Source organism: Strigops habroptila, chromosome 1, assembly GCF_004027225.2.
Source record: "Strigops habroptila isolate Jane chromosome 1, bStrHab1.2.pri, whole genome shotgun sequence".
NCBI lineage: Eukaryota > Metazoa > Chordata > Aves > Psittaciformes > Psittacidae > Strigops > Strigops habroptila.
The window spans coordinates 4,282,347-4,296,470 of record NC_044277.2 but is presented as its reverse complement, the minus strand read 5'-3'; the positions used below and the strand labels follow the sequence as shown (position 1 = coordinate 4,296,470).

At 41.3% G+C, this 14,124-nt stretch overlaps 1 protein-coding gene across 19 annotated transcripts in view; it reads right to left on the bottom strand.

Moving 5' to 3' along the window:
• PTK2 (protein tyrosine kinase 2) overlaps window positions 1–14,124 on the bottom strand; it is a 158,604-nt gene that overhangs the window by 54,326 nt on the left and 90,154 nt on the right. For all 19 annotated transcript variants that reach the window (XR_003994032.1, XM_030503294.1, XM_030503569.1 and 16 more), the window contains 3 exons: window positions 13,684–13,801; window positions 7,915–7,945; window positions 5,404–5,456 (listed from right to left, as the gene is read on the bottom strand). Coding sequence is in view for 18 of the 19 variants with exons in the window: in XM_030503294.1 (XP_030359154.1) it covers window positions 5,404–5,456; window positions 7,915–7,945; window positions 13,684–13,801 (202 nt within the window). In the remaining variant the exon portion in view is untranslated. The remainder of the gene's footprint in view (window positions 1–5,403; window positions 5,457–7,914; window positions 7,946–13,683; window positions 13,802–14,124) is intronic.

Genomic DNA, 14,124 nt, shown 5'->3' with positions numbered 1-14,124 from the left:
GAAGGTGTCCCTGCCCGTGGCAGGGGGTTGGAGCTGGATGATCTCTAAGGCGCTTTCCAACCCAAACCATTCTGTTCAGGCTTATCTTCTTCAGAAGAGGAATTCCTTGTTCAGAGGAATTTTTTCATTCAAATTGAAATTTCAGCTACATGGTACGGCTAAATTGGCAACTACTTCAAACAGCATCTGCTCAGCACCTTAGAGAACTCTGATGATGCTTCACTGCCATGACTGGGAGTTAACCACAGTGTGTGATTTAAGGGTAATGATATTATACTATAAATTCATGATTCTGAGGCAGAACCTGGAAACTTGCTGAGAAGCCCCTCCTTCAGGATGCTAAAATCCTTCAGTTCCTATGAGGAAGCTCACTCCAAGTGATCCAACTTCTCCTTTGCAGGGCATGTTACTGGATATATCTAAACCATGGGACGCAGTTATAATTTCTTAGAGAACCTATAAGCAAACAAATTCTCCTTTTTTTTCCTCTACAGAGAGGCAATGGCACACCAGCATTATTAGAAACTTCTGCCACCATACTACAAGGCACTTCCAGCTACACCCCTTCTGACGTTAAAATGCGACTTGTGTTAGTAACAGGGAATAAGATGACAAACAAATTTCTCTTTAAGAGACCCATTTCCCTATTAAAGGTCTGTGTCCCGGGGTTTGTTACTCAGATGACTTAAACTGCCTGCTTTAACATCTCAAACAGTGACCATGTTTTTAATCACCTTTCAATTTCCTTCACTAAATAAGCACATACTAAAGCTGCAAAAGCAGCACCTGCTTTGAACCAGAAGGACTTCTTCCTTACTCTCATTCCCACTCTACACAGCTCTTGTTCTCACTCTACTCAGCACTTGTCAGGCCACAACTGAAATACTGTGTTCAGTTTTGGGTCCTGCTATACAAAAAAGATGTGCACGGGGTGGAAAGGATCCAGAGAAGGGCAACAAAGATGATCCAAGGACTGGGAAGCCATATGAGGAAAGGCTGAGAGAACTGGGAATGGTCAGCTTTGAGAAAAGAACGCTCAAGGCAAGACTTTATCCCCATGTTCTAGTATTTAAAGGGTGGCTACAAAGAACATGGAGACTCCCTTTTTACAAGGAGTCACACAGAAAAGACAAGGGGTGATGGGCACAAGTTACTCCTGGGGAGATTCCGACTGGACACAAGAGGAAAATTTTTCCCAATGAGAACAATCAGCCTTTGGAATAATCTCCCCAGGGATTCCCCAATGTTGGACAATGTTGAGATTCAGCCGGACACGGTGCTGGGACATCTAGTCTAGGTCATGCTTTGCCTAGAAAGGGTGGACCAGATGATCTTTGAAGTGCCTTCCAACCTGGGATTCTATGATTGATTCTTTCCAGTTCCAGCTCCCTCCCCACAAACACCTAATTATATTCAGCAGTACCTGAATATCCAAATGCCATGAGTGGCTGCTTAGAATCACAGAATCATTTAGGTTGGAAAAGACCCTTAAGATCCTTGAGTCCAACCATGAACCTAACCCTGCCAAGAACCTTACAGTGCCAAGACTCGTTCAATACTCTGCTTGTTCAACACTGGCTGAAACAAGTGGGCCTGAAACATCACATTCTGTAGCACTGCATGTAAAGTAACATTGAGCTATGAGGAAAAAAACTTCTTTCCACAGAATTCTCTAGTGCAAAGGAGGCAAATCATATTTATTCCTCCTAGTTGTATTTATATAAGCAAAGATAGGGCAGAAGAAACCAAAGACCTGTGTGTCAGAGTTTATGTTAAAAGGGAGCAAGCAAACTACCGCTTTATTGGTTTTACTTTATGAAGAACTTTTTATAATCTCTAATTGACTAGGTAAATTATTATTTTTGGAAGCACGTCTATCAGGAAATATATGCATCACATTATTAATTTAGGCTAAAGTTTGCTATTTCAAAACAAACTGCTGGCCAAAATAAGTTCCTGTAGACTAGAGAAGAGCGTTTTAATAAGGGGAGTTCAAAACAGCAGGAAATCTACTCCATAAAATTACAGTAAAACTTGGTATGCTGCTTCTTACACATTTGATATACCATTTGCACAGAGCAAATAGTTTGGCCTTACTGTTTCCTGACTGTATGCTCTTGGCTAAGTACAAAGAATTCTTTCTTAATGGAATGACAGAAGTAGAGGGAGGTAAAAGCTGGAACTATCTATTAGCTAAAACACTCACTGCTTCTGGTGAATCCCAGTAACTTAAACCAAAACACTAGATGTATAGCAAAGAAAGACAGTGCCCACTGCAAGGAATATGGAATTTGAAGAAGCAATGCAGACAAATGTCACCAGAAGAAACAGAAACAGAAGCATGCAGTAAGAGGTGTGTGGTGAAACCTGGTGCACTGACACACAGCCGTAAGAGAACGCTTCTTGGCTCCCAGGTCCAGCAATCTGCTGCTTTGGACTCCTGAAACCCCTTCACTAGTTTGAAAAGGCCTTTATTTAGAGTAAAAAAAAAAAAAAACAAGCAAGAAAATTAAAACCCTTCTATCTTTGTATGCTTTGGAATACTGAAACACTTGGAAAGAACAAGTTTTCATTTCACTAGACCAGAAATATTTCAAGGTCTGTTAATAAACAGTTCAAAAAGACAGACAAGGAGCCTTTCAGTAACAGGCTCATTTTCAAACCTACAGAACTTCAGACAAACACCTGAACTTTTAGACCATCGAGTCATGTTCCACACTGGGTTTTGGCTGTGGTTGGTTTCCTCAGCTTCTGGTGGGGAACTCTCTGTGAAACTTTCCTTACAACTAAGGGTGTTAGCACTATAAATATATCTGATTGCTTAATTTTCCTGCTGAATGTCTGTCTCAGCTTTTGCTCTTTAGCTTTAGCATCAGGAGAGGTCTAAACAAAGGGGAGCAAATCTCAGGCAAAACAACAGGCAGAATTAATTCATGATCTAAGCTATCACAGGCATGAAGGACATTACAGCTGTCACTAAGTTATAAAAGCTCATTTTATTTGAAGCCCTTCGCTCTAAGTCATTTAAATGTCACCAGAGAAAAGCTCTTATTCTGCAAACCAAGATAGCATCACCCACAGCTGGCTCTGCACTGGATGCTGTCAGCTGTCACTCTGCTGACCTGCAGCTCTCGGGTTAACCGAACATTATGTACATCTGTTGCCTCTGCTGTTCCATACTGATGGATCACTTACATGTGACAACAGGAGTGACACTTCTTCCCATCTACATCAAGTATTACTTCAGTTATAGCAAGTTGATTCCTTTGGGGACTCAGAGATTCTTAGGAAAAGCACCTCCTGAGGAAAAAACCTCGTCACACAACTTCATCTCCACAATCTGTCTGTGGTTTAAATTGAATATACTGACATCATGCCACACTTGCTGCATTTCAAATCATTTTGGGGGCAAAAAACCCCCAAGTACAAAAGAAGTATGTCTGTGGTTTAGGTACCCTTATTATAATAAAAGAGGAACAAACCCTTAAGACTGAATAATAAATGCAATGGATTGAATCATTCCAGTATTATGTCAGTGTTTCCAGTGGTTTACAACATGGTGTAAGAAACAAGCATCAAGCACAATGATTTCATTGTGGAAATATACATAACCTTACTACAAGAAGAATACCTAATTGGTTTTGATTTTGGTATTGGCAAGAAAGAGAAGGGCATTCTCTGGTTTCATTTTCCTGTTTTGTTTATGGCATCAGGAGCCAGCTTTGTGCCTTCAAGCTTCCTTGACATTCACTGGAGCAACCAGGTCATCTCCAGCACTGCTACTTCTATGGTGCTACAGCAAAACTCTCATTTGCCCATCATTCACCTTCATGTGATGCTGTAAACACCAGAGTTATGTGCTATTAAAACTAACTTCCCTATGTTAATGCCAAAACAGTACACAGTAGAGAAGAGACTTTGTGCTCTGAGACACAAGAGTACTTCAGATATAATGCGTCAAGCAAACGATACCTACATTTGCAAAGTCAAAGTGACAGCAATAAGGGGTCATGAAGTAAGCACTTATTAGTGCTTTTAATAGTGGAAGTGTATCAAGCATTCTTAGAAAAATCCAAAGGGTGAAAATCTGAGGTGGCAGAGGAGTATGAGGTTTAAGATCAGCTTTTTTTGTGTGAGTGGAGTGATGAACAAACACAGCTCTAATCACTTCAGAAACTTCAACTTGTTCTAACAGCCAAAATGAGCCACACAGGTAAGAATCAAGAGAGAACATGCTGACCATGCTTCATGCTTATCTACCTTATCTACCATGCCTGCTTGATAGGTACTGAAGGGAGAAGAGCTGCTATTTGAGAGGTAACAATAACTGAGGAAACTCTATTACACCTCTGCAACTTGATACACGTTTTAATTCGAGATCCTCTCATCTATCTTCTTGCACAAAGGTCTGTTTACTTTGGCTTCCTACGCCAAGGGGTGAATCTCAAACATCTTTAAAGAAAGGTTAAGGGTGGGGAAAGGAATCTGAAAAGTAGGAAACTGAGTAAACATCTACAGATCTTTCCTCCTTCTTGTACGAAATATGTTGGGGTTTTGAATATAAGCCACTAAGTGCTCATATAAATGTTAAAGTGGAGCTGTAGCCTGTTTGTAAGTCAAGGGTGGATACTCCACCGAGTCCCAGTGCTGGTTCCTGAAGTTCACAGACAAATACTAAAAATCTAAAGGAAAATATAATATTAATAAATGTTTGCATTGAATCTCTTTAATAAATATTATGTATAAGGATTTCAAAATGTATTTTCTTCTACGACACTGAATCAATCCCTCAAAAGGATTTAAGATTCTGTAAAAGAAAAACATTCTCTCAAGTGTAAAGACTTAAAAACCCCCACAGTAACCAAGAGAGATCTTAGCAATCTCTAAGCTATAGGAACAACCTGGACTACCTCGCATGCTCATCCTTCAATTGACTTGGGATTTTCAATAGTGAAAATTGAGTGCTTTGATCTAAACAGCAGTTACAAAAAAAATACTCGCTATTAAGTTTCTTCTTTCCCAAAAGCAACCATTAATATTTAATTGCCTATTTTCACTTTTCAAAGCTGCTCCTTCATAATTAACACACACTCAGGTAATTTAAGTTCTAACCCACGATATTCTACTTCATTACAAAGCTCGGTGAAAATACTGACAAGCAGCTTTGCTTTGAAGTACCCTGGCCCTGCATTCCCACATGGAAATGGCTGTTTTCACAAGTGATACTACGTAGGAGAGCTAAAATCAGTTTCTCTTTAGAAACTACACTACAAAGGCAGCAGAGCTACAAGTCTTGGGAAAGTCAATCACCACATAGGAAGAAGTGAAACAAATCAGTGACAAGCCTGCCTAAACGTCTGCGAGCTTTATAAATAAACTTGCATTTGATTTTAGGAGCCTTACCTGACACAGAGACTGTGTGTGACCTTACTCCTTGCTTCTCATTGTTGGCCAGCCTGTAAAAGAGAGGTTGGAAGCGCTGAATGCTGTACATTCTTCCTGGTCACATACACTGGGAATTCCTCCTAACAGGGCACCTCCTGTAATTAGCAGGGCCAATCCATTCCCCACAGTGACAGCTTTTGAGGGGGGGAAAAGTCAGAAAGGAATCTACCATTTCAAACCCATCTGGGGGAGGGAGAGTGGAGAGAACGCGTTACCGTTTCCATCAGCACATCGATGCACAGCAACAGAGGAAAGGAGAAACCAAACCCCAAGTTTCACAAACTTTCAAGATTAAACTGTGCATGGCTAAACATGGCCAATGTGTGGAAGCTGATGGTGCTTCTACTTTCTGTATCGTCTGTTGGAAATACAGTATGAATTGAGGTTTTGTCTCCAAGATGACTTATCCTGCACAACAATTTAAGATCCATTTAGATGTCAAGCAAATAAAACCAGTAACATTTAAATGCAATGAGGGACAGTTGTTCATTAGCATCAGAAATTCCAATGAATTCTTCTGGTTTTTTTCCACATAAACACGATTTTAACTGTATGAGAGTACCACACTTCATGCTTTCAGAAATCTGGAATTTCAGCTGGCAAAGGCACATCTTTCCAGATGCAAGATGCTGTTGGCTACTAGTTTTATGTATATGAAAAGAGCCTGTTCCTCTGCTGCCAGATGAAGAGCATCTGCAGTGCCCTTGTTTAAACAGACTCAAGCATAGAAATTCCGTTTTGATAAACTGTCTCAAAAATGGGAAAAAGCTTTTCCTTCAAAGCCTATTTTATCCCAGAAATCCCTGTAAATAAAAAGGATAAACTTTATGTAGTTAGAAAGTTATTCTGTGTTCCTCGGTTGTATCTATTTCAGTAAAACCTGATTTTTCTCTTCCATATGAGTGCACACGAAGTTTACCAATTTTACTGCTTCGAGCCTCAACTGTATTTCCTTTCCCCCCACTTCAGTTTAACTCCTCTCTTTCTGCACCATGAGAAATCTGCCTGGCTAGCAAGGACTGCAGCAGGACCTGTGCAGGAAGAGCAACCACTGGTATCTGAAGTGGCTGGTTTCTTGCAGATTCAGGAAAAAATTATGTTCCATACTCCATTCAAATGGTAAAATAGTAACTCTTGACTCCTTCCAGGAATCAAGGAAGAAACAGAATGAGGTGGCTGGGGCAAAACAGGCACAGTCCCTGTGTCCCAAAAGGAGGAAATAAGACACTATAAACTGCTAAATTTCATTTGGTCTTTCAACAGTTATCTCCTGCTGCTGGATACTGGTGATGCTACCTGATAAGGTTTGTTTAAGGAAGACAATCTGATGATACTTTAAGCCAGACCTGAGTGTGGCTGTTGAGAAAGCAGTCAGGTTACAAACAAGCAGGAAAAACCCCAAGTGACTTGGTTAAAGGACTGAGGTTTAGGAGGCCACAATAAGGAACTCCCAATGGAAAGGGGAGACACCCATCCCAACTTGCTTGATAGGATGGAGACCTTTCCACTGGCACCAGAAGGGTGGAGAATCAGCAAGAAGAATTAATGGGCTTGCCTACCACTTGTTATGGACTACCAACTCCAACTACATACGAAGTATTCTTAGCTAAAACAGAGCTTAAATTGGAAATCTTTTATTATTCACCTTAAAGCTTGGGAAGGAGAAGAATGCAGAGGTACCTTAGCATATTGTATATACATCTAATATGTAGCATATATACATCTAATGATAAGAATTATTAGATGCAGATAGCATGCCTCAGCATACCTTGGATATAGAATCACCATAAAACTAGCCAGGGGAAAAAATGCAACTCTTTGCCTGAGAGATCAGCATTTTCTACAAACCCACAATTACTACGGGAGAAGAACTTTCTACATTACTATATTTAAAACAACAGATTAATTAGTATTTGCTGTGTGAATGGTATTCTTTATTGCACTGCACCCTGAGATCCAAACTTCAACTGGCCCCAGTATGTTGTTTGATTAACAAAAGGTGACATGACAGAATTATGACAGGAGAAAGAAAAATACTTTCTGTTTTTCACATAAGCAGAAAAGAGGACAAATAGGAAAAACAAGAGCATGGACTGCCTCAGATTGAAACCACAATTCAAAAGAGTTTAGCATCACTCCTATGAATAAATTTACTCATGGACACAAAATAAATCGCCTGAATCCCAGTCAAGTGTTTCCAAAAATTCCTTCTTTTGTTATTGTCAAATATGATGGATGCATTATGCACTTCTCCCCCCAGATTTCATTTCTGGTATCTTTAAAGTTCAATACTGCTGTCAGTCATGCATGCCCCATGGTCCCAAATCACCTCCTGCTATTTGTCCTAGAACCCAAAAGCAACAATAAAAATGAAGCACGTACAAAAAGTCCTAAAGCGTCACTTAAGCAAAACTACGTTTAAGAATATTTTGGTTTTAAATATATAAGAAAAGAAAGCACAGCACTTACTTTGGTATTGATGGTAAAGCTCTTTCACCTTCTGTGTAAACAAGAAGAAAACAGAATTAAGCCTTTTTCAGGTTTATAATAAGCTCTCTCAATGTGCACTATAACACACACATGCCTGAAACAATCACCTTTCAGAGCAACTTTTGTTGATTCAAAAGACTGTTCTATACATACATTAAGAAAGATTAATGCATCAACACAACTCCTGACCAGTGATACAGACCTTTTGGCAAACTCTTTATCTGAGAGAACAAACTAGAATATAAAAGTTCTTATTTATTCTTAACAAATAACTCCTGATAAATCACCTGCAGAAGGTACAACAGTATCTCTTCTCTCTAGGAAGAAATGCTTCTCTTTTATCTCCTAGATGTGCTAAATGCTAATGTATAAATAAAACAATTGAAGCCAACTTGGGCTTCCAAGTAAGACAAATGAAATAAATCATTAAAACACATAACTTATCATACTGCTTGAGATCAGAGGATAGTAATGCTGAGTAGCCAGAGATGAAGTTAGTTTTTTGCAATCTATTTTCAAATCTTTGCAAGTCTTTCTATGATAATGGTATTGTGTACAAAAGCTTGGAGGGACATATTCAAGGGTTTTATTCCCTCCTGGATTTGAGGAGACACTTGGTATCCATGTGGTATGATGGGGAAGTTACTAATCCTTCAGTGAAACACTGATGACTGACAGCAGATGCAGGGAAGGAAAGAAGGTGAGCAATCAAAATGGATTTCACCCTTTGCATCACTGTAGCACTGTTAAAGTGACCTGAGGGAACAGGGAATAGCCACTTTCAGAAAATGGTGACATAGACTCTCAATATGCAGTGGAGCTACATATTAAAAAGCAAGGAAAATTATTTTGAATAGCTGCTTATTAACTGTGCATCCGTTATCTTGATTTAGAAAATCTGGAATGATGAAGATAACTGTGCAGTTTAACAAAGTTAACACAGAAGTTTCTATGCTTGTATCACCTTCTAATCCTGTAGAAACCACAGACTGCAAGTGTATTTCACCAGTAATACAATTTCAACTGACAGAAGGGAGAGATAGGTTAGATATAAGGCAGAAGCTCTTCCCTGTGAGGGTGCTGAGGCGCTGGCACAGGGTGCCCAGAGAAGCTGTGGCTGCCCCATCCCTGGCAGTGTTCAAGGCCAGGTTGGACACAGGGGCTTGGAGCAACCTGCTCTAGTGGAAGGTGTCCCTGCCCGTGGCAGGGGGTTGGAACTGGATGAGCTTTAAGGACCCTTCAATCCAAACCAGTCTGTGATGATGATGATCATTCTGTTCTCACTAGGATCAGAGCAACACACTGTCATGCACTGAACAGAACTGGGCCCTTCTCTGGGCTGATGGGGGTGGGAGAGGTGGACAGCCCATGCTCAGCCCTGGAGAGAAGGAAGAAGCACATGGCACTGATCGGAAGCCATAATCTGATGTATGCAATGACCAGCTACAAGGACAACATTCCCCTTCCGGCTGCTGGAGATACGCATCAAGTGGAGGGCAGATATGGACAGGGGGAACTGGAAAAGCATATGTTAAAAAACCCAAAAGGGGCAGCCAGAAATAAATCCTACTATTAAGCAGTATTCGAGACACCTCCCCTTTCACTGGAGAGAATTCAAGAAAAACCCATCCTCATGGAACTACTGTTGAAATGGCTGATCAAGGCTGATCTTATAGACGCCTACATGGTCTCTGGGTACAAACTGCTCACTTTGGGCAGTGTTTCCAAGTTGATGCTCATCTTATATATATTTGGGATATAAGTTTACAGCTTACATCCCAAATAGAATACGAGACATTCATTAGTACCCTTGTAGGTCTGAAGTCAAAATTTGTTACTAACAGCACCAGAATAAAAGCATATGTTGTTTTTCACAGGTTGAAACCCACAACATTTTGCCCAATTCTATTTTCATTAAAAAAAAAATGGGATACGCTTGATTGTAGTGGGATGTCTGTGCCCAAATGTTGGCTGTGGGGCTGCCCCCCAGCGCAGGACCCAGCTGAGCCCCTCAGCCAAGCGGGGGGTGCCAGGGGGAAAACTGGTTCCAGCCAGGGCAGAGGAGGAGGAAGCCAAGGAGGGAGCAGCAGCAGCGGGACCCCGAGGGAGGGCGGAGGAGGAGGAGGAGGGCAGGAGGTGCTGCAGGCCTGGAGCAGGGATCCCCTCAGCCCTGGAGACACCCCACAGGAGCAGAGACCCCCCCTTGCAGCCTGGGGGGGCCCCACGCCGCAGCAGGGGGGTGGATGTTGCTCAAACCTTGTGTCTCACAACCCAAATATATTTCATTTGGTGATATATTTCAATTTCAATAGGGGGGTTAGTAAGCGGCTGAGGTTGCTGCTGGCCAGGGCTAAGCCATGGTTCTGGTGCCCGACCTGGAGCTTTGGGAGTTCAAGGCAGCAAAAGAAGGAGGTATCAGCCAAAAAGGCTGACTGGAGAATATCAGGGAGTGTAGTAATATGGGGAGCTTGGATGCTGGTGTTGGGAATGTGTTGTTCTAAGTGGTGACGGGACAAGGAGAGTAGTTTTACTGTGTATATACTGTTCTATTTCTCCTTTGGGTTTTGTGATGATAGAGTTGTCAAAGCATTGGAAAAGGCTGCCCAGAGAAGTGGTGGAGTCACCATCCCTGGAGGCATTTGAAAGACATGTAGATGTGGCACTCAGGGACACGGTTTAGTGGTGGACTTGTAGAGTTTGATTAACAGTTGGACTTGATGATCTTAAGAGTCTTTTCCAGCCCAAATCATTCTAGATGATACTTTTGATGTTGGGAATTTTTGCTGATGTAAGTGGAAGTCATAAAGAATTATCATTATGTGTGTTTTAATGATAATTATCAAGCGTGTGTGTCTCGGAGGCAAGGCTGGAACAGTGTGGAAGCAGCTGTGACAGGCACAGGGCAGCCACATCTGTATTCCTGCAGGGGCCACTCAACTACCAAAACCTTGGCACTGACACTGAGTACCTTCCACCACTCCTATAATCCCAGCTCCAGATCCCAGATTCAAAGGGAATGTTTCAATGTGAAGGTGAGTTCTGGCATAAAGAAGTTACAATCAGATAACTATTTTGGTTGCTCAGGTGTTGGGTTTTTTCTCCCCCCTCCAGAGTCTTTTTAGCCTTTTATAAGAGTTTTGACAATTGTGCAATACCTACAAAACTTGTTTAAAGTGATTAATGGATACAAAATTCAGCCACCAGGATGAAGACCACAGAAAAGCTGCTGAGTGCACAGTCCCATCAGTAAACAGGCACTTAATATCAGTTCCAATTTTAATCAGTTGTTTCAGTTGTGCTCTTTGCCTGTAAAGAGCTCAGTGTGGTAATGAACACACAAATATTAAGTTTAAAGTGTCCATGTTGGTTTAAGCAGACCTGTATACCAAAATACTTATGGAAAATACAACAAATTGATCTGGCATATGCCAAATACAGCCCAGGTCTTAAACATTACCAAGTGCTTTCACCAAATAAGAGAAACTGGATTATTAATGCATAGCAAGACAGATAACATCAAAAACCAAAGGATCTTTTAGTAATTAAGAGGGATAATTTATGAGGAGACTTGTAATAAACATGTAAATTTACAACAAAGTGTGGATGGGAAAGCTCAAAGAGAGGAGAAAATGCATCTGTTGGATCAAGAATTGCTACACGACTCGTTTCTGATGTGCTTTATACAATCAAAGCTCACTGCGGGAGGGATCTGGGAATGCAGATCATGGTGGGGACAGCTCTCCTATAAAATGTTTAATTAATATGTTGAGTATTGTTATGAGACTTCAAAAAAAAAAGAAACCTCAGACAAAAGAGCCCCACAATTTGTTTTAACTGGAGGGAGTCTCTTCATGTTTGCATAAAGAGGAGTGTTCCCAAAGTGCTACATAATGTTCCTTGAACTCAATCACTGCTCTTTTGCTCGATGTTAAAATACACCAATAAGCATATCACACAAATAAACACACTCCGTTAAATGCATTGATGTATTTGGCATTCACGCCTACCAGCAAACCACAGTGCAGGGTGTAGTTGTGCAACACAGACAAGTCAGAGATCTTGCCCTTCACAGGGTTTAGTGGGTCTAGATGATGTAACAGCAAAATGTAAGCCAGGTCAGAGGAGACAAGAATTAGAAAGAAAAAGTGCAAATAGAATGGGTCCATTTTTTGTCACCTACAGCAGCAGCGAGGACCCACACCCCCCTGCTAACCTTAGATGGCAGCTGCTTGTAAGCATCATGAAAAGCAAGTATTGAAGAGGACACAGTAAATCCTGTACAGATTTTGCCCGGGAGGTGCTTTTAAAGGGGCAAGAACAGCAGAGGACAGGAACACCTTCCACTAGAGCAGGTTGCTCCAAGCCCCTGTGTCCAACCTGGCCTTGAACACTGCCAGGGATGGGGCAGCCACAGCTTCTCTGGGCACCCTGTGCCAGCGCCTCAGCACCCTCACAGGGAAGAACTTCTTCCTAATGTCTAATCTCAACCTCCTCTCTTTCACTTTAAGGCCATTCCTCCTTGTCCTATCCCTACATGCCCTTGTAAAAAGCCCCTCTCCAGATTTCCTGTCGGCCCCTTTAGACACTGGAAGCTGTTCTAAGGTCTCCCCAGAGCCTTCTCCAGGCTGAACATCCCCAACTCTCTCAGCCTGTCTTAATGATGTCGTAGAATCATAGAATGGTTTGGGTTGGAAAGGACCTTAAGATCACCTAGTTCCAACCCCTTGCCATGGGCAGGGATGCCTCACACTAGACCATGTCCTTTAGAAGATCTTGATGGCCCCTGATTGCTGTTGTGACAGAACTTGAAATCCAGGCAGTGATCTTTTGTGGAGTTAAGAGCATTTATGTGCAGGTAAGAAAAGCCATTCTAGTAGCAGAGGAACAAGCTGATATTAGCACTGGCAATGCAGGCTGGACAGACCAAATATCTGCAAATATCACATTGGTGAAGGATCAGAAAAAAGGCACAAAAACATGGCTAAAAGGGGAGTGAACTTCAGTCTGAAGAGCTTTTGGGACAGTTCATGTGCTTTCTTGTATTACAAACAGGGAAGAAGGAAGTAGTTTATTCACTCTTTCAGAAACCAAAGAAGTTGGATGAGTTTCCACAAGCAAAGATTAGCAGAGGAAGATTGAAATTTCCATTCTTAAGCAGCTTTGCCTGGATGTTTTTGACTAATTCTAATGAAATTTAATTAAAATTCTCTCTTTAAAGCCAAGGGTACCTGCATCTTGTGAGACCCTTGTCTCACTGCCTCCAGCTTGTGGGGCTGCTACAAAAACAACTGATCAATAGCACAAAATGCACCTCTGCTTTAGTTCTATTTATGACACTTCTCATGACTAATTATCACCAGAGAAAACCATACCCAAATGCATTCAACTAATCTCTGAATTTCCACTTGTATATTAGAAAATCACACTTCAAGATAACACATCTTCGTTAGGAGTGCCTTTAATTACAATTTACTTCTGCTAGTTCAGTTTGTAAAAATCATTGTGTAAAGCACTGATTGCTGAAAACCAGTCTAAATTAAGTGATTTTTGATGGAATAACATTTACTATCAGTGTTTCTCGTAACAAAAATACCTCACGGTTCCTCCCTGAAACACAAGAGTAAGGTACCTTACTTGGGTCTCCTTCAAGTAAGGGTTTTGCTTCTACTTTCTCTCTTCCATTCAAGTGCAAAGTAATCTCTCAGTAGATACAACTATAGCAACTAGCAGAATGAAACACCTCCTTACCTTTCTGTGGCCTGATGATGAAAGATTGCGTAGCTCCATTCACCAGCCGGCAATATCCGTCTATCAAGTCAGCCATATTCTCTGCAATGGTTAAGGATGGTGCTGTCACTGTCAGAGGCTGAAGCAGGAAAAAAACAAGGCACCAACAAAGAGGTATTATTGCAGTTGCAAACACTGAGTAGAACAGCTGTGTCATTGCATCAGAACTCCGCTCACCCACATTTTTGTGTTTACTGTTTGCAAGCGTGTGTAAAGAACTGCTAAAGAGTCTTGGTTTACCCTTTATGTAGCAAATGTAGAACGCAAGGTTCAGAAAGCACAGCTGATAAAACCCTCCGCCCAAACGTAATATTAATCTGGGCTTATTAAGTGCCTTGCTAGCTAAACTTCCAGTCAAGCACTGTTCACTACGTATGGTATGACTTTACAGCTAGGATTACG